At 42.2% G+C, this 25,151-nt stretch overlaps 1 protein-coding gene across 2 annotated transcripts in view; it reads right to left on the bottom strand.

The window, feature by feature from the left end:
• LOC134342800 (DEP domain-containing mTOR-interacting protein-like) overlaps positions 1-25,151 on the bottom strand; it is a 110,296-nt gene that overhangs the window by 18,080 nt on the left and 67,065 nt on the right. The window contains exons 7-9 of one of the 2 annotated variants that reach the window (XM_063041385.1): positions 17,823-17,893; positions 14,542-14,646; positions 11,543-11,989 (exon numbers count right to left, since the gene is read on the bottom strand). In XM_063041385.1, the coding sequence (XP_062897455.1) occupies positions 11,936-11,989; positions 14,542-14,646; positions 17,823-17,893 (230 nt within the window). In that variant the 3' untranslated portion in view covers positions 11,543-11,935. Of the gene's footprint in view, positions 1-11,542; positions 11,990-14,541; positions 14,647-17,822; positions 17,894-25,151 lie in introns of those variants that run through there. The other variant, XM_063041384.1, reaches the window with a different exon arrangement.

The following is a 25,151-nucleotide window of genomic DNA, read 5'->3' as shown; positions in this document are numbered from 1 at the left end:
CCTGGCTGCTTCAGACTACTAGCCAGGGCCAAAGGAATGATCAGTTTTAGATGTATGGTTGTAGAATTTGGGTTATGGCTACCAAGCTGCCTGAAACACTGAGGTTGGTGGTGTATTGGTGCCTTCATGAAATTTGAGCATCAATGTCTTGCTCCTACACACCAATTGAACTCCCAAAGGTTCGGGTAGACAAAAGGTGTTGGCACACGGGTTATATCAGTATTGTTTCAACCTCCAGCCATGCAGGTGATTCAGCTGACTGCAACCGTTCACTGCAGTCCTAATGTGGTGGCTTGACCCAAAACATTAACAATTCTTTCCCCATTACAGATGCTGCTCAGCCCACTGAGTTCCTCAAGCAGTTTTTTTTGCTCCAGATTCCAGCATCTGGAGTCTTGCTTCTTCCTGATTACAGGTATCTGATCTCTGCTCTCTTCATTATTAATCTCAAGATCAGCTCTTTGTAACTCCCGACTTTGACTCGTTCACAAGGAAGATGGCCAATCCCTTACTCACTCTTCCTTCAGTTAGTCCTGACGAAGGGTCTCGGCCTGAAACATCGACTGCACCTCTTCCTATAGATGCTGCTTGGCCTGCTGCGTTCACCAGCAACTTTGATGTATGTTGCTTGAATTTCCAGCATCTGCAAAATTCCTGTTGTTTGGGTGAGGGTTTGCTGGGAAACATGAAGCTGCCACTACAGATGAGGCATCATTCCCACTGACCCACATGTTTGTGATCAGCTTCTGTACGGTCTCTCTATTCGCTTGCGGGAGATCAATCTGCTCAGGTGCAGTACTGTTGTGTCTGAGAACAGCTAGCTATTTGCTCACAGTATCTTTCATTCCTAGAAAACACCAAACAGCTCAGTGTAGCATTCCCTGTGAACCGTTTTCAGGCACTAAAATCTGCACTACAAGTATATACTCCAAATTAAAACATTTTGATCCAAAATATCAAATAATTTTTTGTGGCCTCTGGAGAGATTTTAAATCACACAGAATTGCACTCGTTTCTTCCCCGAGTGCCAGATTACCAGTTTGTGGTGTTGATAACACTGGGAGCTCAATCAAAGCATTAAAACCTTGGTGGTCTTAGAAAAATGCACTGAGATAAAAAAAATTCCTCTTGTTGGTCAGAAGTACTAGAATTTGACAGAGTACTTAACAGCAACAGACATTCTCGCTACAATCAAGATTCCAGTCTCCTGTGTCACCAAGCACAGTTCAATTTTGATATGAGAGCTAAGAGTGTCTGAGTTTGCTCAGATGCAAGGCATATACATCCAGTTACTGTGACATCATTACTACTAGAAGTGGACATGTATGGTGACAGATGCTGCTATTTTGTAGTCCAATAGCTTAAGGATAATTATTGTTGAAGCATATACAATAATAATTCAACTGAGGCAGCTACAGGAGGAATATTTGTACTCAATAAAACGTATGCCAGAAGGGACCAAGTGAGGATTAAACCTTTGAAAGCAAAATCAAAATGTATTAACATTGATAACTTTGCTGAAGTACTGAGAGTAAAGATAAGTCTACTGCAAGAGCGGGGCACAAACAAAGGTTGTCCTTCTTAAAGAGAATCAGAATCAAGCAGCTTTAATCTTCCAGTATTAGTGGAACATGAAACTTCCAGCTAATTCAGTTCCAAATTAAGACTTAAACAATTGGCAGGGAATTGCATTTCAAAGAATACAAACAGTATGTAAGTGCAAGCACTCATTAATACAGAAAAGGCTTAAGTCTTCCAAGTGTTTCCAAAATAATAATGAAAGGGCCAATGTGCAGTGACATTTTAGAGAAATGATATTTGGTGCCAGAAAACAAAGAGACTGAGCTCTCATTTCTCACATTTCACTCATTCCTCATTTGCACTGCATGGTGTAAGGAAGGCATATGTTCATTGAAAGTCCAAATTTGGATCTCTGATGTCGCTCAGCAACTGAGTTGAGTACATTACATTGTTCCACCATACCTAAACCTTGGCAAAAAAAAGTGTGTGCGCAGTTTTATGATGACAAATATGAAGCTACACACCCTTTGTTAGAGCAAACCTTAATGTTTTCCATGTCTTCTGAAGTTTGTCATACGGCTAATATTATAGCCTTAATCTCCTTAATAATTTCAAAACTACCATCAGCGCAGTTAGTTAACTTAATGTTTCACTTGCTGTGGTTTTTAATCATTTCTAGCTATGTTTATAAAACATCAAACAATGACTCAAATAATCTCAGATCAATTACAAAATCTCTTAATTGGTTTTAGGTTTACATGTGGATGGGCCACAGACCAAGGAGAATCTCTGGTTTATGATTCCCATTTTTAAAAAATAATTTCTATTGTTTATATTATCAACATCCAAATTGCCTTTAGAATAAAAAAATTCTTGCTTTCTATTTTGCTCTGTTAGATTGTACTTTGGGTAACAACACATAGCATAAGGCAGGAGAAACTCAGCAAGTCAGGCGGTAGCTACGTTGACGTTTTAGGTGAAGATTCTTCATCAGGATCAGCCCAGAGTCAACACCAAAAACAACAACTGCTTGTTTCTTTCCATATTTGCTTCCTGAGTTGCTGCGTTCCTCTAGCATTTTGTGTGTGTGATCAGTATTTCCAGAATCTGCAGAATCTCTTGTGCTTATACTGCAGAAATTTCAGCAAGGCAAGGCTTAAAGTTAACACATAGGCAAAGGTTCAAAGTTCAAAGTAAATTTATTATCAAAATATATATGTCAACATATACAACTCAGACTCAGTTTCTTGTGGGCATACTCAATAAATTCATAACAGAATAGATGAAAGACCGCACCAAACTTGGATGCTCAACCAGTGTGTAAACAACAACAAACTGAGCAAATACAAAAAGAAAGAAATAATAATAAATAAATAAATAAGTGATATATATTGAGAACATGAGGTAAACAGTCTTTGAAATGTATCCATAGGCTTTGGGAACATTTCAATGATGGAGCAAGTGAAGTAAAGTAAACTTATCCCCTGTTCCTGAACCTGGTGGTATGAGTCCTGAGTCTCCTGCACCTTGGCAGCAACAAAAGAGAGCATGACCTCAGTGGTGGAGGGTCCCTAATGATGGACTAGGCCATATCCACTACTTTCTGTAGGATTTTACATTCAAGGGAATTTGGTGTTTCCATTTCAGGCTGTGATATAACCAATCAATATACACTCCACCACACATCTATAGAAGTTTGTCAAAATTTTAGATGTCATGCCACATGTTTGCAAACTCGCATTGAAATAGAGGTACTGCCATGCTTTCTTCATAATTGCACTTACATGCTGGGCCCAGGCCAGGTCCTCCAAAATGGAAGCACCAAGGAATTTAAAGTTGCTGATCCTCCCCACCTCTGACCTCCAATGAGGACTGGCTCGTGGACCTCTGGTTTCTTCCTCCTGAAGACAATAATCAGCTCCTTGGTCAGCCAGATTTTCAATCTCCCTCCTATATGCTGATTTGTTGCCATATTTCATTTGGCCTTCGGCAGTGGTGTTATCAGCAAATTTGAATATAGAATTACAGCTGTGTTTAGCCACGCTGTCATATGGGTAAAATGAGTAGAGCTATGGGCTAAGCACAAAGACTCATGGTGCATTTGTGCTGTTGGAGATTGTGGAGGAGGTGTTGTTGCTTATCTGAACGGACTGGGGTCTGCAAGTGAAGAAATCCAGGATCCAGTTGCACAAGCAGGTATTGAGGCCAATGTCTTGAAGCTTATTGATCAGTTTTGAGGGGATCATGGTATTGTTGTATGCATTTTTGCTGTCCAGATGTTCCAGGTTTGAGTGAAGGGCCAATGGGATGGCATCTGCTGTGGTAGGCAAATCGAAGCAGATCAAAAGGTAGTTTGCAAATAACTTCTCTTTGCACAGCATGGGGCTGGAACCATTTGTCATACCAACACAAGGTAAGGATAAAACAAATAATCCTGGTGTGATACTTACTCTCAGTCAGTTGTTTCACTAATTTTGAAATATTACTCGCAATTAACATGTAGATTCTATTGACTATTAATGCCTGTATTACCATAGTGTAATTGTTGATTGATTATGTAAATAAGGAACTTGAACATCCACAAAATTACCAGTTGATCAATACCTGTATACAACTAGATAATTTCAGTATAAAAATGGCATTTCTATGTTTAAACTTTAGAGCAGTTTGTTGACTAGGGCCATTGAAGCACCTTCAATTACTCCAAAAGACTGAGGTTTGGTAAAATACTGAAAGGCTTTTGTTCACTGTACAATACGACCTCCACAGTGAGTATCTGCCCCCGGACTGAGGGGGAGGGGCAAGGTGAACACCTTTATACAGGACTCTGTGGGAGGAGCCACAGGGGCAGTCAGCAGAGGTGTGTGTCCAGACAAGTAACCGAGTTACAACATATATACATGGTTTACCACAGCCATACTGCCCTTGAACACAAGTAAATAAAGTGTGATTGAGGATTGAGTGCGAGATTTCAGAGTCCAGTTAATCAGCAACATCAATACTGTGGGCAAATTTCTTCTTTAGCAGAAGTGCAAATTCAGCAATGTTAGTTTGGGTATGAATTACACAGTCCACCCAATTCTCCTTGCTGCTAAGAAATCTGATTTCTAATCTTTGCCATAATCTGAACATTATTCCCAGGAATTATCAATATCACAGTTCAAAGACCCAAACACAATTCATTAAATTGTACAATTGAGTATACAGAAGTAATTGAAGGTAAGCACAGAAAATTGACTGCATAAAGCCAAGTAAAAGGAAAGTGAATGGGAAGCTGGATAATTGGGAAGCTTTTAAAATCCAAAAAAGGCAACTAAAGCAGCTATAAGAAGGGAAAAGATGAAATATGAGGGCAAAGAGATAGTGACATTAAAAGTTTTTTTCGGTTATACAACAGTAAAAAGGAGGTGAGAGTTGATATTGGACCGCTGGAAAATGATGCTGGTGAGGTTGTAATGGTGGACAAACAAATGGCAGATGAACTTAAATAGGTACATTGTATCTAACTTCACTGTGGAAGACACTAGCAGTTTGCCAGAGGTCCATGTATCAGGGAGCTGGAGTGAGTGTCCTTCCTATTACAAAGGAAAAAGTGTTAGGCAAATTCCTTAAGGTGGATAAATCACCTGGACTAGATGGACTACATCCCAGTGTCCTGGGATTGTTTGCTGAAGGGGTAACGGATGCATTGGTCATGATCTTACAAGAATCACTTGATTCTGGCATGGTCCTGGAGGATTGGAAAATTGCAAATATCACTCCACTCTTTAAGAAGGGAGGAAGGCAAAGAAAGGAAATTATAGGCCAGTTAGCCTAACCTCAGTGGTTGGAAAATTGTTGGAGTCCATTATTAAGGATGAGGTTTTAGGGTGCTTGGAGACTAATGAGAAAATAAGTCAAAGTCAGCATAGGTTCTGTGAAGGGAAATCTTGTCTGACAAATCAGTTAGAGTTCTTCGAGGAAGTAGCCAACAGGGTGGACAAAGGAGAGGCAGTGGATGTCATTTACATGGATTTTCACAAGGCATTTGAAAAGATGCCACACATGAGGCTGGTTAACAAGATACAATTCGATGGCATTACATGAAAGATCAAGGAATAGCTGACAGGCAGGAGGCAGCGAGTGGGAATAAAGGGGCCTTTTCTGGTTGGCCGCCAGTAACTAGTGGTGTTCCTCAGGGGTCAGTATTGGGATCGCTACTTTCCACATTGTTTGTCAATGATTTAGATAATAGAATTCATGGCTTTGTGGCAAAGTTTGCGGATGATATGAAGATAGGTGGAGGGGTAGGTAGTGCTGAGGAAGCAATGTGATTGCAGCAGGACTTGGACAAATTGGAAGAATGGACAAAAAAGTGGTGGAAGGAATATAATGTTGGGAGATGTTTGATAATGCATTTTGGTAAAGGAAACAATTATCTAATGGGTAGAAGTTCAAACATCAGAGGTGTAGAGGAACTTAGGAATCCTGTTGCAAGACTCCCAGGAGGTTAATTTAGAGGTTGTGTCTGTGGTAAAGATGGCAAATGCAATGTTGGCATTTATTTTAAGGGGGATAGAATATAACAGCAAGGAGATAATGCTGAGCCTTTATAAGACACTAGTCAGGCCACACTATTGTCAATAGTTTTGACCCAATATCTCAGAAACGATGGGTAGTCATTGGAGGGAGTCCAGAGGAGGTTCACAAGGATGATTCTGTAAATGAAAGGGCGAACATGCGAGGAGCATATGGCAACTTTGAGCATAAGACCATAAGACATAGGAGCAGAATTAGGCCATTTGGCCCATTGAGTCGGCTCTGCCATTCAATTATGGTGGATCCTTTCTCCCTTTTCTCTGCCCCACTCCTAGCTTTCTCGCCATAATCTTTGATGCCGTGTCCAATCAAGAATCTATCAGTCTCCGCCTTAAATACATCCAACAACCTGGCCTCCACAGCTGCCTGTGGTAATAAATTCCACCATCGCCCCGCTAAAGAAATTTCTCCACTTCTCTGTTTTAAATGGACGCCCCTTTATCCGGAGGCTGTGCCCTATTGCCCTTGTCTCCCCCACCATGGAAAACATCCTTTCCATATCTACTTTGTCTAGAGCTTCCAACATTCGAAAGGTTTCGATGAGATACCTCCTCATCCTTCCAAATTCCAGTAAGTACAGGCCCAGAGCTAGCAAATGTTCCTATGTTAACCCTTTCATTCCTGGAATCATCCTTGTGAACCTCCTCTCAACCCTCTCCAATACCAGCACCTCTTTTCTTAGATGAGGAGGCCAAAACTGTTCACAATACTCAAGGTGAGGTCTCTTCGGTGCCTTATAAAGCCTCAGCATCCCAGCCTTGCTCTTGTATTCTAGACCTCTTGAAATGAATGCTAGCATTGCATTTGCCTTCCTCACCACTGACTCTACCTGCAAGTTAACCTTTAGGGTGTTCCACACTAGGACTCCAAAGTCCCTTTGCATTTCAATTTTTTGGATTTTCTCCCCATTTAGAAAATAATCTGCACATTTATTACTACTACCAAAGTGCATGACTATGCACCTTCCAATATTGTATTTCATTTGCCGCTCTCTTGCCCATTCTCCTAATCTGTCTAAGTCATTCTGCAGCCTACCTGTTTCTTCAACACTATGTGCCCCTCCACCATCTTCATATCATCTTTGGGCCTGTCTTCACTGGAATTTAGAAGAATGCAGGGGGATCTCATTGAAACCTACCGAATATTGAAAGAAATAGATAAGGTAGATGTGGACAGGATGTTTCCTCTGGCGGGGGTATCCAAAACTGGAAAGCACAGCCTCAAAATTGAGGGGCAACCGTTTAGAACAGAGATAAGCAGGAATTTTTTAGCCAGTGCAGTGAATCTGTGGAATGCTCTGCCACAGACTGCAGCGGAGGCCAGTTCCATGGGTATACTTAAAGCAGAAGTTGATAGTTTCCTGATAGGTCAGAGCATCAAAGGATATGGTGAGAAGCGAGGTGTAAGGGGTTGAACGGGATCTGAATTCAGCCATGATGGAATGGCGGAGCAGACTCGATGAGCTGAATGGCCTAATTCTGTTCCTATGTCTTAATGTCTAATGGTCTAAAATGCTGCCTGACTTGACTGGTTTGAACTTCAGATTTTTTGATATTCAATTATCAGAGTAAATAAAGAAACCACAAAAAATATCAAGAATAGCTGTTAAGTAAAATCTATCTCTCTATAGAAAATACAGAAAGGGTATTCTATTAAATTCACATTGCTTAATTATCTACGCCCCAAGAGAAAAACAATGATGTTCACTATGAAGAACTCCAAAGCTTTTTACCCCCTCATTCACTTAACCAATAGATTACTGCATATAAAACACTTGCCTCATAACACCATCAGGAGTTGGTACTTTTACATTGCATTTATTTCCATAAAACTATCTAAGAAAATCTAGATTCTGATTCCGATTCATTTATCGCATGTACATCAAAACATAATGAGACGTGTCATCTGCATTAACAACAACACACCCAAGGACATGCTGAAGGCAGCCCGCAAGTGTTGCCACAAATTCTGGCATCAAACATAGTATGCTCAGCAGAGCACAGAACATACCAAGCAACAAAGTAGCACCAGCTCGCATCCTTACTGGTCTGCCAGCCTGACATCGCACTATGTCCTTGTCCTGGCCTTCAATTGTGGAGCAGAGGGTTAGGCTCCAGCCTGTCCTCTAAGTTCTCCAGATCCTTGTCCCTAACCCTCACTTCATCCTTAATTTTCCTCTGTTCTTAAAACCACCTCGAGGAACCTTTGAAAAACAACAACAAAAAGCAACCAAGTCTGAATCACAACATCAATGGGAAATCCATAAGGAAGTTAAATTCCCACTGCCAAGTAAGAAAACTTTATTACATTGATTAAGAATTGATAGGAGCATCATAAAAGGGGGAAGCCGAAGTCTTTTCAATAATCCTGGAAAGCTTTAACCATTAAACTACCATTGGAGCATCTCACTAAATGAGACACACAAGTAGTTGCATTAAGATTGTAGAAAGACAATAGAACAGTACAGCACAGCCCACAATGTTATGCCAAATCAAATAGCTAACCAAACTAATCTCTCCTGCCTATACATTAGTGTGCCTATTTCAATGTCTCATAAAAGTCTCTACTGTTTCTGTCTCTACCAGCACTTCAGGCAGCTCATTCCAGGCATTCGCCACTCAGTAAAAAGTTTGCCCCTCACATGTCCTTTGAAATTACCCACTGTCACCTTAAATGCTGGTATTAGACATTTCAGCCTTTGGGGGGAAAAAGATGCTGTCTGGCTGCTCTATCTAAACTTCTCATAATCTTATAAATTTCTGTCAGATCTTCCATAAGCCTCCGTCACTCCAGAGAAAACAAGCCAAGTTTGTCCATCTTCGCATTATAGCACATCTTGATAAACCTCTTCTGCACCCTCTGTAAAACCTTGACATCCTTCCTATAACGGGGTGACCAGAACTATGCTCCAGATGCAGCTTAACTGGAGTTTGATAAAACTGTAACCTAACTTTCTGACTTTTGAACTCAATGCCTCAGATAATAAAGGAAAGCATGTCATCTGCCTTCTTAATCACCCTGTCAACCTGTGTAGCCACTTTCAACATACATAAAAGTTGCTGGTGAACGCAGCAGGCCAGGCAGCATCTCTAGGAAGAGGTGCAGTCAACGTTTCAGGCCGAGACCCTTCGTCAGGACTAACGTCAGGGTCTCGGCCTGAAACGTCGACTGAACCTCTTCCTAGAGATGCTGCCTGGCCTGCTGCGTTCACCAGCAACTTTTGTGTGTGTTGCTTGAATTTCCAGCATCTGCAGAATTCCTGTTGTTAGCCACTTTCAAGAAGTTTTGAACTTGGACCCCAAGATCCTCCTGTTCATTAACACTGATCTTACCCTTAACAGTGTACTGCCTCTTTTCATTTGACCTACCAAGATGCAACACTTGACACTTGGCCAGGTTAAGTTCCAAATGCTATTTTTCCTGTTGCAGCCTTTACTTCAGTATTCACTACAGAAAAGGATCTTGGGGATTGTAGGGATGACTTGCAACAGATTGAAATTCTTAAGCATGCAGATATTAAGGAAGAGGATGTGCTGGAGCTTTTGAAAAGCATTAAGTTGGATAAGTCACCGGGACCGGACAGGATGTACCCTAGGCTACTGTGGGAGGCGAGGAAGGAGATTGCTGAGCCTATGGCGATGATCTTTGCATCATCAATAAGTACAAGAGAGGTTCCAGAGGATTGGGGGGTTGCAGATGTTGTTCCCTTATTCGAAAAAGGGAGTAGGGATAGCCCAGGAAATTATAGACCAGTGAGTCTTACTTCAGTGGTTGGTAAGTTGATGGAAAAGATCCTGACATGCAGGATTTATGAACATTTGGAGAGGCATAACATGATTAGGAATAGTCAGCATGGCTTTGTCAAAGGCAGGTTGTGCCTTACGAGCCTGATTGAATTTTTTGAGGATGTGACTATTGTTGTTGTTCGTCCTTCGTAGTCGAAGATGACCATGGCTTCAAAGTCAAATGGGAGATTGGTGGCTGTGGGTCCAGAGGTGACTGATGAGGCCAATCCGGGCCCTGAAGGCTCGCCCACATGTGGGACACAAGTGGGTGGGTGCTGTCGTGGCAGTGGACGCTGCTCGGGCCTTGCGCACAGCACGCTTTCGTTGTGCCCCGATGATGTGCCTGACTTCAGCTGCACGGGCTCCTGTGGTGATCTTGCTGCGCCAAGCTGGACAGTTGAGGGCAGGCGTCTCCCACGTGTTGATGTCGACACCCAGGCCTTTGAGGGACGCTTTGAGGCAGTCTTTATAACGTTTCTTCTGCCCCCCGACTGAGCGCTTGCCCTGACACAGTTCTCCGTACAGCAGCTGCTTAGGCAATCGGCTGTCTGGCATTCTGACCACATGTCCAGCCTACCTGGCTTGGGCTTTCATCAGGAGGCTGTAGACGCTGCAGAGCCCAGCTCGTTCCAGGATTTCCGTGTCGGGGACTTTGTCCTGCCACCTGATGTGGAGGAGTCTGCGGAGACAGCTCAGGTGAAAGTGGTTGAGCTGTTTGGCGTGTCTGCTGTAGACAGTCCAGGTCTTGCTGGCGTAAAGGAGGATGGTAAGGACCACTGCACAGTAGACCTTCAGCTTGGTGGTAAGGCTGAGTCCTCTCCGCTCCCAGACGTTCTCACGGAGTCTCCCAAAGGCGGCACTGGCTTTGGCAATCCTGTTGTCGACCTCAGCGTCTATGTTCACTGCGCGAGAGAGTATGCTGCCCAGGTAGGTGAAGTTGTCGACTGCCTGGAGGTTCTGGCCCTTCACCGTGATGCGCGGCTCCTGGTATGGCTTTCCTGGGGCAGGCTGGTACATAACTTTGGTCTTTTTGGTGCTGATAGTGAGACTGAAGTTGTCGCAGGCTTGTGAGAAGCAGTCCATTTCACGCTGCATCTCCTGCTCTGTGCTGGCGTTGAGTGCGCAGTCATCAGCAAACAAGAAGTCTCTGATGACAGTCTCTTGCACCTTTGTAACTGCCTGCAGGCGCCTAAGGTTGAACAACCTGCCGTCAGTCCTGTACCTGATGTGGATTCCTTCTTCGTAGTTATGGAAGGTATCTGTCAGCATGGCAGAGAATACCATACTGAACAGAGTCGGGGCAAGAACGCAGCCTTGTTTGACGCCATTTGTCACTGGGACTCGTTGCCATCATCCAGAACTTTCATCATCATACCGTCGTGGAACTGCCGGACAATTGTGATGAATTTGCTGGGTCAGCCAAACTTCTCCATGATCCTCCACAAGTCTTCTCTGCTGACAGTATTGAAAGCCTTGGTTAGATCGACAAAGGTCACGAAGAGGTCGCTGTGCTGCTCCTGGCATTTTTCCTGGAGTTGGCGCGCAGCAAAAATCATGTCCGCGGTCCCACATTCAGCACGGAAGCCGCACTGGCTTTCTGGGAGCAGACCTTGCTCAAGGTGTTGGAGAAGGCAGTTGAGCAGGACGCGGGCTAGAATCTTCCCCGCAATGGAGAAGAGGGAGATGCCTCGGTGGTTGTCACAAGACTGGCGGTTGCCCTTCCTCTTGTAGATGTGGACTATGCTGGCATCTTTCAGCTGTTGCGGGACCTGTCCCTTTTTCCACATGGACTGGAAGAGTACAGTCAGCTTTTGCATCATGACAGGGCCTCCTGCTTTGTATACCTCAGCAGGGATTGCATCGGGTCCTGGCGCTTTGCCACAGGAGAGTTGCTTCACTGCCTTCCTGACTTCATCTACTGTGGGGAGGGTGTCGAGGTTCTTGTTGATCTCTACCTGGGGCAGGCGGGCAATGGCCTCATCGTTGATGTCGGCAGGGCGGTTAAGGACGTTGTTAAAGTGCTCAGCCCACCGATCCAGAATCTGCTTCTTCTATGTCAGCAGCTGCATCTCATCTGCGTTGAGGAGGGGTGAGGAGCTGGAGGACTAAACACATTAATGAAGGTAGTGCAGTAGATGTAGTGTATATAGATTTCAGTAAGGCATTTGATAAGGTACCCCATGCAAGGCTTATTGAGAAAGTAAGGAGGCATGGGATCCAAGGGGACATTGTTTTGTGGATCCAGAACTGGTTTGCCCACAAAAGGCAAAGAGTGGTTGTAGACGGGTCATATTCTGCATGGAGGTTGGTGACCAGTGGTGTAGCTCGGGGATCTGTTCTGGGACCCCTACTCTTTGTGATTTTTATAAATGACCTGAATGAGGAAATAGAGAGATGGATTAGGAAATTTGCTGATGACACAAACGTTGGGGGTGTTGTGGATAGTGTGGAGGGCTGTCAGAGGTTACAGCTGGACATTGATAGGATGCAAAACTGGGCTGAGAAGTGGCAGATGGAGTTCAACCCAGATAAGTGTGAAGTGCTTCATTTTGGTAGGTCAAATATGATGGCAGAATACAGCATTACTGGCAAGACTCTTGAAAGTGTGAAGGATCAGAGGGATCTTGGGGTCCGAGACTATAGGACACTCAAAGCTGCTACTCAGGTTGACTCTGTGGTTAAGAAGGCATACGGTGTATTGGCCTTCATCAATTGTGGGAGCAAAGAGGTAATGAAGCAGCTATATAGGACCCTGGTCAGACCCCACTTGGAGTACTGTGCTCAGATCTGGTTGCCTCACTATAGGAAGGATGTAGAAACCATAGAAAGGTGCAGAGGAGACTTACAAGGATGTTGCCTGGATTGGGGAGCATGCCTTATGGGAATAGGTTGAGTGAACTCGGCCTTTTCTCCTTGGAGCGACTGAGGATGAGAGGTGACCTGATAGAGATGTATAAGATGATGAGAGGCATTGATCATGTGGATAGTCAGAGGCTTTTTCCCAGGGCTGAAATGGCTAGCACAAAAAGGCATAGTTTTAAGCTGCTTGGAAGTAGGTACAGAGGAGATATCAGGGGGAAGTTTTTTTTTTAAAACACAGAGAGTGGTGAATGCGTGGAATGGGCTGCCGGCGGCGGTGGTGGAAGAGACTCAGGGATTTATACAAGGAGCTTAGAAAAACAGAGGGCTATGGGTAAGCCTAGGTAATTTCTAAAGTAAGTATATGTTCGGCACAGCATTGTGGGCCAAAGGGCCTGCATTGTGCTATAGGTATAGGTTTTCTATGTTTCTATTCCTGCCCTGACTAGCACATGGCACTGAGAGTAATCCAGAGATGACTACATTGGAGGTTATGCTGTTCAGCTCTTCTCTACTCCCTGTACTCACTGTGTAGGACTTCTTCCTCCTGTCTACCTCTCATTAGTGCTAAAGTACACCATGACCCCTGGTCGTTCACCCTTCCCCTTGAGAATATTCTGCAGTTACTCTGAGACATCCTAGATCTGAACACCTGGGAGGCAATACACCATCCTGGCCTCATTTATATGGCCATAGAATCTCCTGTCCATCCGCTTAACTATCAAGTCTCCTACTACTATTGCTCTGCCTGACTTTTCCTTTCCCTGCTGAGCCTTAGGCAGTGCCACAGGCCTGGCTGCTACTGCTTTCCTAAGATAGGACATTCCCCCCTTCATTAGCTAAAGAGATATACTTGTTGATGAGGGAAATGGCCAAGGGGAACCCTGCATTTCCCTTATACCTTCTGGTGGTCACCCATCTACTATCTGAAGCTTGCATTCTGGGTGTGATCACCTCAGCAAAAATTTCATCTGTAAGGTTTTCAGCCTCCTGGATGGTCCTCAGTACACCCAGCTCCAGCCCCAGTCCCCTGACCATGTCAGTCAGGAGCTCAAATTGAGTGCACTTCCTGCCGATATATTCATCAGAGAGACTGTTAGGTACCCTGCAGAAGGAGCATTCCATTGCCTTAACTACCATCCTGTTTACACTTGTTATACCTTTAGTTCTAACTTCTTAAGCTTAAACTCTACAGTCAACTAAATGATTCCAAAAGACACAACACTTAGCCTCCGTCTATTCTCGCTGACACCTGTTGAGCCAAAGCCTCCCACTCAACAATGACCGCTCCTACAATGGCCACTCCACTTAAACCTCATTTCTTTTTATTAGCCCTTGCTAAGTTACTAATAACCCAAGCAATCTATCGCTCTGCAGACAAGTTCTGGGAGGTTCCACTTGCTTTTTAACACTGGCGCATAAACTCCACAATGAACTATCTCCAGCTCACTCCATGACCTCCCGCTCTGTACTGGTATTGAAAGATCTCCCATTTGCAACATAAGGAATTGCAAGGATGAGGAGGAGGGATTAGATTGGAAAACAGATTGACAACAGTCTAGCTTTGGAAAAGTGCATGGAGGATGGAATTATGCCTTCAAGCAGGCTTCAGGTTCCGTGCCATACCTATCAGATTAGGGCAATTTTCCTCCACACAGCTCCATTAAAAAAATTACACCTCACAATCTTTTAATTTCCAATTTTCTCCATTCTTGAGAACTCCTCAGTAAAGTTATTATGTAGTTTCAAATTAAGGACAGACTACTCCAAAGATTATAAATACAATGAAAAACATTACCTTTATTCCAGCTGCTGCAGCCGGCCCTCCTGGATCCACAGCTTGGATGTAACATGGCCTTCCTCCTCGCACCACAAAACCCCATCCCACTGCATCACCCACAATCTGAAATTAAGGGAAGTATACATCAATTAACCCAGCTTTATCTCAACAGCTTTATCTTTGAAATGGTGATTATTTTGTACAATAATGAGCATATTATATTGAGTCATTATGGGTAAACCTTGATTATTTGAAACCTTATTCAATGTGACTGTACTTTAGAGAGAACAGTGCCGTTGTGCTGCAGGTGTAATTGTGTGCTTCACAAAAGAGGTTTCTGGTTAGAAATTTAACAGCTTCCTTTTTTCCGTTTATCCCCCAAGTGCAAAATGGATGGATATGTGGAAACCTTGAACAGCTAAGTGTTGCACTCATAATCAAAAAGATGATCTTGGGCAGTAAGGAGATCTAAGAGCAATAGGTGTAAATCTCAAGTGTGCTAATTTAAACACAGGAAGTTAATTGTACTTGTAAATTTTAATTTCTAAGCCTCCATGTGAGCAAAAGAGTCTTGCCATATCTACACTCAAGAATTACGTAGGGAGTTATTTAAACCCATGGATGCTAATGTCTTTGTTAAACAAAATACCTCTTTGTTGTTCAGTTGAGAGGTTAGATTCCAAATCAAACATGCTTCAGCACTGTTTGTTAAAAGAAGTAACATTGATAAGTTAGTTTGTACAGAGGCTCTTTAACAATTAGAAAAGCATCTATGGAAAATTCCATTTGCTGAGAAACAAAGGATAGAAGGGGTTATGCCAGTAGTTTCAGCAAAGTAAAATTACAGTTGAAATATATTAGCCACTTCACTTGTTCAAAGGGTTTAGAAGGAATGTGAAGGCAAAGCAGGTCAAAAACAGTCATGAGGTATTGTATGTGTTTAGGAGTTGGAACATTATCGGTTAGAATTCCGCTTTTATGCCAGGAGCTTGAAGGTGACAACAATGTCATGAATGAAATGATTGTTCTTATTCAAGAACTGTGCAAATCAAATAAATTTAAATGTTCACAGATAACAGAAAAATGTACAAAATTAATATATTCTCACAATTAGAGTTCAAAATATTTTAATCTGAAGCTCACATTAAAATAAAGGTCCAATTAAAAATGAATTTATTTTGTTTTGTTTCTTGATCCATCAACATTGTTCATATTTAAAAAAAACCCTTTGTCAATATTAGCACAGCTCACACAAGGTAACTGGCACAGGCATATGCTCACAACTTCCTCCATTCAGCTGAAGAAAGACAAATCCGCCCACTTTAACCCATAAATCGTCCTTCCAGCCACAATTTCTTGATGGCATAAATGAAGTAAAATGAACGTGCTCTTTTACCCAGTAAAGTTTCTCTGTGTCATTTATTCTGTCTGGTAACTCTTCTATTAAGTGAATTTTTTTTTGCAACATTAAAAGCACTATATGTATGGAAGCTGGTACTGCTGTAGTGGGACCTGTATTACATTTGATGCTAATGAGTTAAATACCTGGACAACAAAAGGCCTCTGCTGCTGCTAAAATAGGTTTCAAATACCAAATAAAAATCCTCCTCGAAGCCTGTATTTGCTGTAAAGGAAGTAGGGATGAATATGTTTGTGAATCTATGTATGTTTGGTTTAACTACAGCAACAAACCCAGACTTTCAAACATTCCAGCTTCCATCCTTAAAAAAAAATTGAATTAAATTCTTAAAAGAACTTAACTCTTTTTTACAAATTTAATTGGACCCAAACTTTGTATCTAAATTTTGTGCTTTGATTCACAGCATTCTATTGAGAAAGAACTGAATGCTTAGGTTGCTTAGGTATTCGTTACTGGTGGTCGATTGGTTCTCATGATATGCTGCCACTTCCACCAGTTTGATTAATCAGCATTAACCCTGTGCAGAGAAACCATCTTAAAGGAAGAGATTCCTGGAGATTTTGGAAAATAAAAGCAAAATTAAACTGGAGAAAATGAATGAGTGTCTCTGGGCAAGAACAAGCTGATTGCTTAACCTTTAAGCAAATTTGTTCTGCAAGCTCTGCTTTTCTTGCATAGTGCTGGTACAGTTATAAAGCTGTTCCCTACAGAGTAGAAATTTTACCACTCTAACGCTGATGATGATTCAGTTTTGTGGCGTCTGCAGTGAAGTTGGATTTCACAAAGACTCTTATCTCACAATTCATCCTCATTTGCAGTATATATATTAGTATCAGAATGTTGCTTATTATCTCTGAAATTCATTGTGAACTTAAGCATTACAATCATCCCCAGTTAGAATTATGGCCTGGAAATTTCTGGCTGGCATTTTAGTCACTGGATTCAAAAGGAAGAACTTCTTTTCAAATATATTTCTGACATTTATCTCTTCTCTTTCTCACTGAGGCCATGAATTAATATATCTTAATCAGCTCAATGCTTCCACTAGATTAATCAGAGAAAGCAAGTTTCTTTAGAATTGTATAGGATACTATAACTGTTAATCAATGCCCATCGTGTTTTAGTGAGTAAAATGTCTCAAATGTGTACATGGATCTTAAGGCCCCAAAACGGGGTTGGAGGCTGCACCTCTAACATTTAATTTCTCATTAATTTAACAAAGATTCCTCACAGATAGATGTTAGCTTTTCCATGATCAGGTGTAGGCCTGCTGCCCACTTCTGCACCCCAGTCTGGACTGACATAGGACACCTAAAACTCCTGGCCTTGAGGAGAAGGTAAATGCATTGTATTCAATATTTCAGTAATATTTGATTAAAGTCGCAAATATATTGTTTGATTAGGCATTCTTTGTTTGTTTACACAATTCATTATGGGTTATATACTCGTAAGTGAATGGCATACATCATCATGCTGCCACGTCATATGCGAGCGCCTCACTAAAGAAAAACTAAGTAGACAAAACATGTGCCGGCTGTTGGTGTCTTTCTTTTGATTAGTTTCAGAAGTTACAAAAGGTAACTGTAAAGCCCCAACATTTGGTGTTAACGGCATTAAAGAGGGCAGAATTAGGCTACAGAGATCTAATTCTCAGACTTGAAGGGACACGAATGCTGTTTCCTGAGAATACAGGCCCAGTGGTTTACAAAAACACTTCTGTAGAAAGATAAAATTGGCTCTCATACAATTTGAGATAAGCCTGTTTATCTCTCTTGTGGAAGTATTTTAATTTAGTCAATTCAAAGCTTCCATTTAGACTTTGTAACAGCTCCACTGCTCCTGTAGTAACTGTTTAAACCTTCAAGGAATGCACACTTACTGTTAATGTTTTCTTTAAGTAAGGCGCTCCCGGTGACAGGAGTTCTTCATTAGTGACTGGTCTCTTCAACACTATAACAATAACCACTAGTGAGAGTTTGCACAAAGCATGTTAACATTTAAAAAAAAACAACAAAATAACTCAATGCTAGAAATCCACTGAAACCTTTCCTGGCAGGATTTTATCAACACATGGAAAGGTGAATTAAAGGTTAGTACAATTACAGAAACAATTAACATGTGTTCTGCTTTTATATCTCACAAAATATTTCAATATTCTCAGCACACTGAATTGTGCTACTGTGTTTGTTGGGGAAAAAAATTCCACTTTGAATGCCTGCTTAATACACAACTCATCTCAGGCAGGAGATTGCTTCGAGATATCACCAGGGTTTCTATGCCAGCTGCAAGATTCCAGTAGGTATTTGGATGTCTGAATGGCTGCATATATATGAGACAATAAGCTGCTAAATAGTAGTTCAAATAGAGCTCTGAATAATGGCAACACCGTCCTGTCTACACAAGCCCCAAATCAAACAAACAAACCAGTCAAGTGAATCCATGCTGAAGCAGGTTGCTTTTTAGCTTTGCAAAGCAGGCATGTGTTGGTAAAGGATAAAGGATGAGTCTTTTCATTCCAGGATGAAGGAGATGTCCACCTTTTTTAAAGAAAGGGGTTTCCCTTCCTCCACCATCAACTCTGCTCTCAAACGCATCTCTCCCATTTCACGCACATCTGCTCTTACCCCATCCTCCCGCCACCCCACAAGGAACAGGGTTCCTCTTGTCTTCACCTACCACCCCACCAGCCTCCGGATCTAACACATAATTCCCTGTAACTTCTGCCAACTCCAATGGGATCCCACCACTAAGCACATCTTTCCATCTCCACTCTCCCCGCCCCCCCCCCGCTTTCCACAGGGATCGCTCCCTACGCGACTCCCTTGCCCATTCATCCCACCCAATCCTTCCCACCGATCTCCCTCCTGGCACTTATTCTTGTAAGCAGAACAAGTGTTACACATGCCCTTACACTTCCTCCCTCACTACCATTCAGGGCCCCAGACAGTCCTTTCAGGTGAGGTGACACTTCACCTGTGAGTCAGCTGGGGTGATATACTGCATCCGGTGCTCCCAAAGCTGCCTTCTATATATTGGCGAGACCCGACGCAGACTGGGAGATCGTTTCGCTGAACACCTACACTCTGTCTATCAGAGAAAGCAGGATCTCCCAGTGGCCACACATTTTAATTCCCATTCTGATATGTCTATCCATGGCCTCCTCTACTGTCAAGATGAAGCCACACTCAGGTTAGAGGAACAACACCTTATATTCCATCGGGGTAACCTCCAACCTGATGGCGTGAACATTGACTTCTCTAAGTCCCATTAATGCCCCACCTCCCCTTCGTACTCCATCCGTTATTTATTTATTTATTATTATTATTAATTGTTTTTCTCCCTCTGTCCCTCTCACTATACTCCTTGCCCATCCTCGGAACTTCCCCCTCCCCCTTTCTTTCTCCCTAGGCCTCCCGTCCCATGATCCTCTCATATCCCTTTTGCCAATCAACTTTCCAGATCTTAGCTCCATCCCTCCTCCTTCTGTCTTCTCCTATCCATAAGACCATAAGACAAAGGAGCAGAAGAAGGCCATTCAGCCCATCGAGTCTGCTCCACCATTTTATCATGAGCTGATCCATTCTCCTATTTAGTCCCACTCCCCCGCCTTCTCACCATAACCTTTGATGCCCTGGCTACTCAGATACCTTTCAATCTCTGCCTTAAATACACCATATGACTTGGCCTCCACTGCTGCCCGTGGCAACAAATTCCATAGATTCACAACCCTCTGTCTAAAAAAAATTCTTCACATTTCTGTTCTGAATGGGCGCCCTTCAATCCTTAAGTCATGCCCTCTTGTACTAGACTCCCCCATCACGGGAAACAACATTGCCACATCCACTCTGTCCATGCCTTTTAACATTCGAAATGTTTCTATGAGGTCTCCCCTCATTCTTCTAAACTCCAAGGAATACAGTCCAAGAGTGGACAAACGTTCCTCATATGTTAACCCTCTCATTCCCAGAATCATTCTAGTGAATCTTCTCTGTACTCTCTCCAATGTCTGCACATCCTTTCTTAAATAAGGAGACCAAAACTGCCCAAAGTACTCCAAGTGAGGTCTCACCAGCGCCTTATAGAGCCTCAACATCACATCCCTGCTCCTATACTCTATTCCTCTAGAAATGAATCCCAACATTGCATTCGCCTTCTTCACTACTGACTCGACCTGGAGGTTAACTTTAAGGGTATCTTGTACAAGGACTCCCAAGTCCCATTGCATCTCAGAACTTCGAATTCTTTCCCCACTTAAATAATAGTCCGCCCATTTATTTTTTCTGCCAAAGTGCATAACCATACACTTTCCAACAATGTACTTCATTTGTCACTTCTCTGCCCGTTCTTCCAATCTATCCAAGTCTCTCTGCAGACTCTCTGTTTCCTCAGCACTACCAGCCCCTCCACCTATCTTCGTATCATCAGCAAACTTAGCCACAAAGCCATCTATTCCATAATCCAAATCGTTGATGTACAATGTAAAAAGAAGCGGCCCCAACACTGATCCCTGTGGAACACCACTGGTAACCGGCAGCCAACCAGAATAGGATCCCTTTATTCCCACTCTCTGTTTCCTGCCAATCAGCCAATGCTCTATCCACGTATGTAACTTTCCCGTAATTCCATGGGCTCTTATCTTGTTAAGTAGCCTCATGCGTGGCACCTTGTCAAAGGCCTTCTGAAAATCCAAATATACAACATCCACTGCATCTCCCTTATCTAGCCTACTGGTAATTTCCTCAAAAAATTGTAATAGGTTTGTCAGGCAGGATTTTCCTTTAAGGAATCCATTCTGAGTTCTGCCTATCTTGTCATATGCCTCCAGGTACTCTGTAACCTCATCCTTGACAATCGACTCCAACAACTTCCCAACCACCGATGTCAAGCTAACAGGTCTATAATTTCCTTTTTGCTTCCTTGCCCCCTTCTTAAATAGCGGAGTAACATTTGCAATCTTCCAGTCTTCCGGAACCATGCCAGAATCTATCGACTTTTGAAAGATCATCACTAATGCCTCCGGCTCATTTCGGATCTCCCCCTCCCCCTCCCAAATCTCGTACTATCTCTTCTGGCAGTTGTCCTGATGAAGGGTTTCGGCCCAAAATCTCGACTGTACCTCTTCCTATAGATGCTTCCTGGCCTGCTGCATTCACCAGCAATTTTTATATGTGTTGCTTGAAATTCCAGCATCTGCAGATTTCCTCGTGTATATGTCGGTAAAATACATTTTGCTGCCTGCAGCCTGTTATTTAAATGCAAGTCTGGTATAAACATGAAAATAAGGCCTGTGAGGCCTAGACACCACCCACATCTTGAAAATTTTGAATGCAAGTTATAAATTAATTTCCACCTCTTGGTTTAGTTATTGTTTTAAAATTGCCACATCAATGCATCATACCTTCACAGCTAATATCAGCATGGGCACTTGTATTTAAGTATTAAGTTATTAATCTAATAGCTACAGAGGTCGGCACCCCAATGCCCCACACTCCTAATTATAATGAGCAGCTGCCTAGATTGTGTATACCAATGTTAGAACAAATCTTGAATCCCGAGCTTCTTGACTCAAGTGTGCTACAAGAGTGGTGATCAGCTTTTTACCATTCAAGGGGTTTCTTTGATAAACCCAATTCATGACATACGGGAAGCACAGTTTCTGACCAAAAATTGACCAGAAATAAATTTCTAAAAAAATCCTCATGTCATATCATTCAAAAATTCTAGGAGCAATAACTATCTTTGATCACCATACGTGGTGGGATATGTATTATATGCTTTGGTTTCACTCAAAAAGAGTTAAATTGCTTTCTGTTGCCTATTAAAGCAAGTCGCTTACAAAACATTTCCAAAGAAATGTGACTTTTTTGGTAATTAGCTTTGAATTACACGAAATCATCTTAACTCAGAATTTAACAGGCTTTATGCTTCAGTAAACTTGGAGTTTATTGCACACACTAAATTTCAAAGACGTGATCATGCCAAACAAAGGCTGTAGATGGGAGAATAGGAACAAGGACAGGGCTGTCTAATAAATAACTATTTATGGTAATAGCCAACTATGGTACTCAAAACAACATACAGGGACTTATTAATGAGTAAAGCACGGCTGATTGCAATGTTGTTTCTATATAAAGTGGAACACTTTTAAATCCTTACTGTTAATTAATATCCATAAAACATTCCACAGCTATGAATGATCTAAACTAGAGGTTCCCAACCTGGGGTGCAGGACCCCTCCATTAATGGTAAGGGTCAGTGGCAAAAAAGAAGTTAAGGAACCCCTGTCCTAACAATAGCACAACTTCTACAGCACACACAATCTAAACCAAATTAGCATTCGTCTATGCAAGCAGGATATGTAGATATAACAGAACTTAAGTCAACCTATGAGATTAGAAATAAGCATAAAGGTTCATTACAGGGAAACGAGAAATCTTTAATTGTGCTGTAATTTTGCCATAAATAATGGTTCTTCTTACAACAGAAAAAATATAATTTCTTGAAAATTAGACCTTTAATCGCAAAAATACTTTTCCATTCGCCTCAGTATTACCACTTTTGAACACAAATATTTCTTTTTGCTATTTCTTGTGGTTAAGGATGACTAGCTTCAACTCCAATTCCAGGTGTTCTGAGCTGCTCCATAAGGCTACTTGAGACCCACAGACTTTGCCAGAGATCAGGAGCAGAATATTTGTTGGGATGGCAAGTGACTGGGTTAAGAGAAGGCATTGGAAATGGAATTGGTTTATTGTTGTCACATATACTGTGACAGAGTGAAAAGCTTGTCCTACATACTGTTCATACAGATCAGATCATTACACAGTGCATTGAGGTAGCGCACAGAGAAAAAAAACAATGCATATAAAGTGTAAACAACAGGAATTCTGCAGATGCTGAAAATTCAAGCAACACACATCAAAGTTGCTGGTGAACGCTGCGTTCACCAGCAACTTTGATGTGTGTTGCATATAAAGTGTAACGGTTATAGAGAGAGTGTCGTACAGGTAAACAATAAGGTGCAGAGGTAGATTGTGAGGTCAAGATTCCACATCTACTTCGTCTACTCCTTCCTACATTCGTAAGTTTTCAATGAGATCCCCCCCTCATCCCAGATTCTAGTGTTCCTCATATGATAACCCCTTCAATCCCAGAATCATCTTTGTGAACGTCCTCTGAACCTTCTCCAATGCCAGCACATCATTTATTAGATGAGGAGACCAAAACTGTTCACAATACTCAATGTAAGGTCTCACCAGTGCCTTATAAAGCCTCAGCATCACATTCTTGCTCTCGTATTCTAGACCTCTCGAAATGAATACTAACATGGCATTTCCCTCCTCACCACCAATTCAAGCTGTAAGTTAACCTTTCGGGTGTTCTGCACAAGGGCTCCCAAGTCCCTTTGCATCTCAGATTTTTGGATTTTCTCCCCATTTAGAAAATAGTCTTCACATTTATTTCTTCTACCAAAGTACATGACCATGCATTTTCCAACATTGTATTTCATTTACCATGTTCTTACCCATTATCCTAATCTGTTCAAATCCTTAACAGCCGATCCATTTCCTCAACTCTACGTGCCCCTCCAACAATCTTCATATCATCGCGCAAACTTGGCAACAAAGCCATCTATTCCATCATCAAAATCATTGATATACAACATAAAAAGAAGCGGTCCCACACCGACAGTCATAAAAAGCAGTACCATACTGACACCACCAGTCACTGTCAGTCAACCAGGAAGGGATCCTTTTATTCCCACTCACTGTCTCCTACCAATCAGCCAATGCTCTAACCATGCCAGTAACTTTCCTGTAAAACTATGGGCTCTTAACTTGGGAAGTAACCTTAAGGCCCTCTGAAAATTCAAATATACAACATCCCCTGCATTCCCTTTATCTATCGTACTTGCAATCTCCTCAAAAAATTCCAACAGGTTCATCAGTCAATATCTTTTGGGAGAATCTCCTGGGAACTTTAAGTTCTCATAACTCCCATCAACTTCAACACTGCTGATGTAGACAGAATCATGTGCATTGCCTTCCTTCCTGAAGTCCATGACCAGGTCTTCTGTTTTGCTGATATTGAGGGAAGATTGTTGTCATGACACCATGTTACTTAGCTCTCCTTGCTGTATTCCGCCTTATTGTTATTAGAGAGTCAACCCACTACATAATGTAATGTTGACAATTCATCAATGGAACTAGATTACAATACTCACTATGCAACTCATAATTAATCAAAGCTCACATTTTATTGTCTCTGCACAAACAGCAACGTAACTACGATGACCCCGGGCCAACCACTTAGAACATGAATTCTACCATTCCCTCTGTATCAAAACTCACTCAGACAACTTGTCCAATTTATAGCACTGAAGTAGGGGATCTCAGTTGGCCAGACGATTGATCCTTTCTCTTCCAGCCTCTGCTTCATTCAGTATCATAACTGCTCAGGCTGTGGGCATAACTTTACCCTCCTGCCCTTTCCCAATAGCTCTTAGCTCACTAGCTATGTAAATACCTGTCTAACTGTGTCTTAACTATATTTAATGACATAGCCTCCACTACCTCCCTGGGCAGAGAATTCCACAGATTCACTACTCTCTGGGAATAGCCATTTCTCATCTATTTCCCCAAAACTTGAGGCACTGTTTTGTAGTTCTAATCTCACTTACAAATGGAAGCAACTTTCCTGCCTCTCTCTTCACTATCCCTTTCGTAGTCCCAGGCAACTCAATCTCTCCTCCTAGGTTAACCCCCTCATCTCCAGAATCAAATTTGTGAACCTCCTGTTTTTCCTCGAGAAAGGATCTGAGAACTGCACAGAGCACTCCAGGTGCAGCCTCAGCAGTACCCTCTACAGTTAAAACATAACCACTCTGCTCTGAAACTCACTTCCTTTAGCAATGAAAACCGATGTTCCATTTGCCTCCTTGATAACCCGTTGTACCTGCAAACCAACCTTTTGCAATCAGGCACAAACACTCCCAATTCCCAGTCTAAAGAACAGAATGCTGCAAACCTTCACCATTTAAAAATTCATCTGATCTTCTATTTTTCCTTACAAAGTGGATGACTTCACATTTACAAACTTCATCTGCCAAACCCTTATCCACTCAGTTAACCTCTACAGAATTTGCTTTTCCACTCAATCTAGTGGCGTCAGTAAACTTAGACATACTACACTTGGTCCCCACTTCGAA

This window comes from Mobula hypostoma, chromosome 2 (assembly GCF_963921235.1).
Source record: "Mobula hypostoma chromosome 2, sMobHyp1.1, whole genome shotgun sequence".
NCBI classification, from domain to species: domain Eukaryota; kingdom Metazoa; phylum Chordata; class Chondrichthyes; order Myliobatiformes; family Myliobatidae; genus Mobula; species Mobula hypostoma.
Note: the sequence above shows the minus strand (reverse complement) of the source record. Positions and strands in the feature narration are given on the sequence as shown.